We start from the raw sequence: 4,551 nt of genomic DNA, 5'->3' as shown, positions 1-4,551 counted from the left end.
TGGAAGAAATGAATTTCAGACAGTCAACGTTCTGAGCAGGGCTGGCAATGAGAGTAAACCCACATCAATGCAAACTGGGAGTGTGCTATACACAGCTGTGCTTATGTTGAAACCCACTTAGTTGTCCGAGGCTAATTAGATACTAAAACGAGGTACTGATTTTCTCACCATAGTGAAAACGGTACATCGGACATGTGGCCAGTAATTTTATTTGCTAGGAAACACGGTCAAAATATTAATTGATAGTCACAAGGCATCCTCCTAAAAGTCCTTGTTATCTTAAAGGACCAACTTATGCTGCTGAAACATATTATTTGGTTGTCACAAGTGCCAGTTTAAAAATAAGCCTATTCTTAACCATGTATCACTGTCTGTAAAGACCTGAAATCCCTTATGACACCACCTTTGTGAGGCAACTTCTATACTTCTTTTACTTAGTAAAACTATAATTAAAAACAAACAACAGAACTTATAAGAATGTAGCCTGTGAGGTTTCTTTGCAAGCAGGAGGGTATCGGCATCACAAATGGTGAATAACCATATAAGATTAACAGAGCCAATGGAATCAGTTGCTGGATTCATTGGGTGTCATAACAAGAAGGCCACCCTGTTACCGCTTGTGGTCACCCCCTCCTCCACATGACCCTGGGGCTGAGCCGGGAGCAGGTGTGTGTGTATGTGGGCGGGGGACCGTTGTTCTGTCATCACAAAAGGGAGGTCCACCTGAGGGTGGCGAAGCTCAATCATCACCTCTTGGGAACTTTAGGCCCTTTAGTATAGTAGGCACTTGAACACCCATTGAAAGAACAGATCATTAACCTACCATTTAAGGATCTAACATTTCTCACATATGGAAAAATTAGTTGATAGGGAGTCCCCACCATCCACATGACTGTGTATCCAACTGAAAGGCCTGCACAGAGGTCATTCAAAGGCATTACGGTAGGAAAATTGGAGAAAAAGGTACATTACATGGTGCCTGCACAGGTTGGCGAGGGGGCCTAATGACTGAGGATCTGCATGTTGCAGAAACAGGATCACTTCATCCACGGACCAGGCTGAAGGGTCCTCAGAGACATAGGGGTCAGGCTCCACTGGTGAACTTGTAGCTTCAATGGGGGAGAAATAAAGACACATCATACTTGACCTGCTCATTATGCTGTAATAAGAGATATTAGTAGGTAGGGAGCAATGGTCTCATTCCTCGAATCTTCTGTTAAGTACCCCAGCAAGGAGTGAAGAATAAAATTGTAAAATCTAGTGNGTCCCCCCAGAAATAAGCCCAATCTAAACTGACACAATTTCTTCAATTGTTGTAGAATGTTTCTTCTTTAAACTTTCAATGTAGTGGCACAACTTCACGGCTGGCCCCAGCTTCAGCCCCATATCTTTCATCATTTTGTCACTTGTGAGTAGTAGCAGGGCCTGTCCGTCAATCTCCTACAGAGAAAATGAAATTATAATAATTAATAATACTTTCGTATTTCATCAGATAGACGTTCCTTCTTTATATATAAGAATATGTAAAACAAGGAGAGCAGCTCATTTCACAAGTATATTCTTGGAATATGCATCTACTTTATGAAAACTATCAAAAATACAATTTGGACAGTGAAGCATCATTTGATAATTTAAAAATTTACTTCGAATTTCAAGATCAAGAACACTTAACCTAATATCTTAAAAAATGAACTGTGTCAAACTACCAAATTTTAAAAACTGGGTGTTGAATTTAATACGTCCCCCCAGAAATAAGCCCAATCTAAACTGACACATTTTCTTCAATTGTTGTAGAATGTTTCTTCTTTAAATTTTCAATCCAGTGGCGCAGCTTCACGGCTGGTCCCGCTTTCACCCCCATATCTTTCATCATCACGTCAATCGTGAGTAGTAGCAGGGCATTCCCATCAACTTCCTACAGAGAGAAGGAAATTATACTAATTAATAATGCTTTCATATTTCATCAGAAAGAGGTTACTTCTTTATATATAAGAACATGTAAAACAAACAAGACAGCAGCTCATTCCAGATGTGTATTTTTGGAATATGAATCTTCTTTATGAAAACTATTAAAAATACAATTTGGACAGTGAAGCATCATTTGATAATTTATAAATTTAAGATCAAGAACTTTTAACCTAAAATCTTAAAAAAGTGAACTCTGTCAAACTACCTAATTTTAAAAACTGAGTGTTGAATAAAACACTACATATCTCCAACAAAGAGGAAACGTATAAATGGTAGAAATGAATTTCAGACAGTCAACGTTCTGAGCAGGGCTGGCAATGAGAGTAAACCCACATCAATGCAAACTGGGAGTGTGCTATACACAGCTGTGCTTATGTTGAAACCCACTTAGTTGTCCGAGGCCAATTAGATACTAAAACGAGGTACTGATTTTCTCGCCATACTGAAAACGGTACATCGGACATGTGGCCAGTAACTTTATACGCCAGGACACACGGTCAAAATATTACTCGATAGTCACAAGGCATCCTCCTAAATGTTCTTGTTATGTTAATGGAGCAACTTCTCCTGCTGAACCGTATTATTTGGTTGTCAGATGGGCCAGTTTAAAAATAAACCTTTACTTAATCATGTATCACTGTCTGAAAAGACCTGAAATCCCTTATGACACCACCTCTGTGAGGCGACTTCTATGCTTTTTCTACTAAGTATAACTAGAATTAAAAAAAAAAAACAAAAAACAGAACTTGTAAGAATGTAGCCCATGAGGTTTCTTTGTAAGCAGGAGGGTATCTGCATCACAAATGGTGAATAACCATATAAGATTAACAGAGCCAATGGAATCAGTTGCTGGATTCATTGGGTGTCATAACAAGAAGGCCACCCTGTTACCTCTTGTGGTCAGCCCCTCCTCCACATGGCCCTGGGGCTGAGCTGGGAGCAGGTGTGTGTATGTGTGGGTGGGGGATCCTTGTATCTGTCATCACAAAAGGGAGGTCCTCCTGAGGGTGGCGAAGCTGAATAATCATATCTTGGGTACTTGAGGCTGTTTAGTATATTACGCACTTGGACACCCATTGACAGAATAGATTGTTAACCTACCATTTAAGGATCTAACCTTTCTCACATATGGAAAAATGAGTTGATAGGGAGCCCCCACCATTCACAGGACTCTCTATCCAACTTAAAGGCCTGCACAGAGGTCATTCAAAGGCATTAGGTTAGGAAAACTGGAGAAAAAGGTACATTACATGATCTCTGAAGAGGTTGGCGATGGGGCCTAATATCTGAGGATATGCATGTTGCAGAAACAGGATCACTTCATCCACGGACCAGGCTGAAGGGTTCTCAGAGACAAAGGGGTCAGGCTCTACTACTGAACTGGTAGCTTCAATGGGGAGAAAGAAAGACACATCACACTTGACCTGCTCATTATGCTGTAATAAGAGATATTATTAGGTAGGGAGTAACGGTCTCATTCCTCGAATCTTCTGTTAAGTACCCCAGCAAGGAATCAGGACTCCAACTGCAAAATCTAGTGAAGGCCTGTGTGAAGATGCTGTAAGGATGGCTGCACAGAGCGTCCCATCTGACCTCCCCCAAAGAACAGAAGCAGCTTCAGAAGTAACCTTAGAGTCCCACACGTAACAGGCACTCGATAAAAGTTATCATTACGAATATCACCTAAAATCATCCCTCAAAAGAAAACACACAGCTTCCACTACCGTGCATCAAGGATGCTGATGAATATGGTTCAATAGTGCTATTTGTAATGTGTGTCACTGCAAACTCACCACAACCAGAAGGGCAGTAGATAGATGGTACAGTATGTTTCTTCCCCAGGAAGACTGAGTGACTCTTCATTTCATGGGTATATACTGAACTGGACTCTCCCTGGGTCAGCAGGGCTGCAGGTGCTGCCCCGGAAGCTGGGGCATTGGGAAGGATGCTGTTGTTGTTAGCTGCCCCTGGGCTGGTACCGGAGGGCAGTAAAGAAGTGCCCGGCAGAGGGGTATCAGGCACGACAGGAGGCTGATATGCATCTGCAGACAAGCGTCGAGGACTCAGGCTGAAGAACATCTCCTGCTCCTTCTGCTCCTGCTCCATGACCAGTGACTCCTGCTCTGCTTCCTGGGATTCCTCCGACTGATTAAACCCCCCTTCGGGGATGCTCTGGGAATCCATCTCCCGCCTCCCCACTGGTGAAGTTGGGCTATAACTTTCACGGTAGGAGAATGAACTGGGAGACCCCTGCTTCCTCATTTTCTGGGATTTACGTCTTCTAGACAGCCAGTACATATAATGTCTGAAAGCATATCCAAATAGCTTCTGAAATGACACAAACCCACCCTAAATCAAAGGTGAGTAAAAAAGAAAATAAAATTAGTACATTTAATATTTATTTTCCATGCAACATTGCTTTGTATTATTAAAAATAAAGGCTGTATTTTTATTATATAATGAAGTTTTATTCCTCTTCCACCCTACATTTTAATTGTATTTCAGACATTACATTCAGAAACTTAAAAATGGTCACTGTCATGCATTTATCGGACCTAAACTTCAGCATTCTTCCGGCAGAGC

The 4,551-nt window shown here is 41.5% G+C and overlaps 1 protein-coding gene across 1 annotated transcript; it reads right to left on the bottom strand.

The window, feature by feature from the left end:
- Positions 1 to 972: 972 nt before the first annotated feature.
- On the bottom strand, positions 973 to 4,152 carry LOC103610414 (sex comb on midleg-like protein 1; the record flags this gene model as incomplete). The annotated part of the gene is made up of 2 exons (XM_008594592.1): positions 3,762 to 4,152; positions 973 to 1,109 (listed from the first exon to the last, which is right to left on the bottom strand). Coding segments are annotated over exons 1-2 (528 nt in total), but the record flags the coding sequence as incomplete, so codon positions are not given.
- Between the last annotated feature and the right edge of the window lie 399 nt (positions 4,153 to 4,551).

This window comes from Galeopterus variegatus, unplaced genomic scaffold (assembly GCF_000696425.1).
Source record: "Galeopterus variegatus unplaced genomic scaffold, G_variegatus-3.0.2 Scaffold11109, whole genome shotgun sequence".
NCBI classification, from domain to species: Eukaryota; Metazoa; Chordata; class Mammalia; order Dermoptera; family Cynocephalidae; genus Galeopterus; species Galeopterus variegatus.
This window is presented reverse-complemented; position numbering and strand designations above follow the sequence as displayed.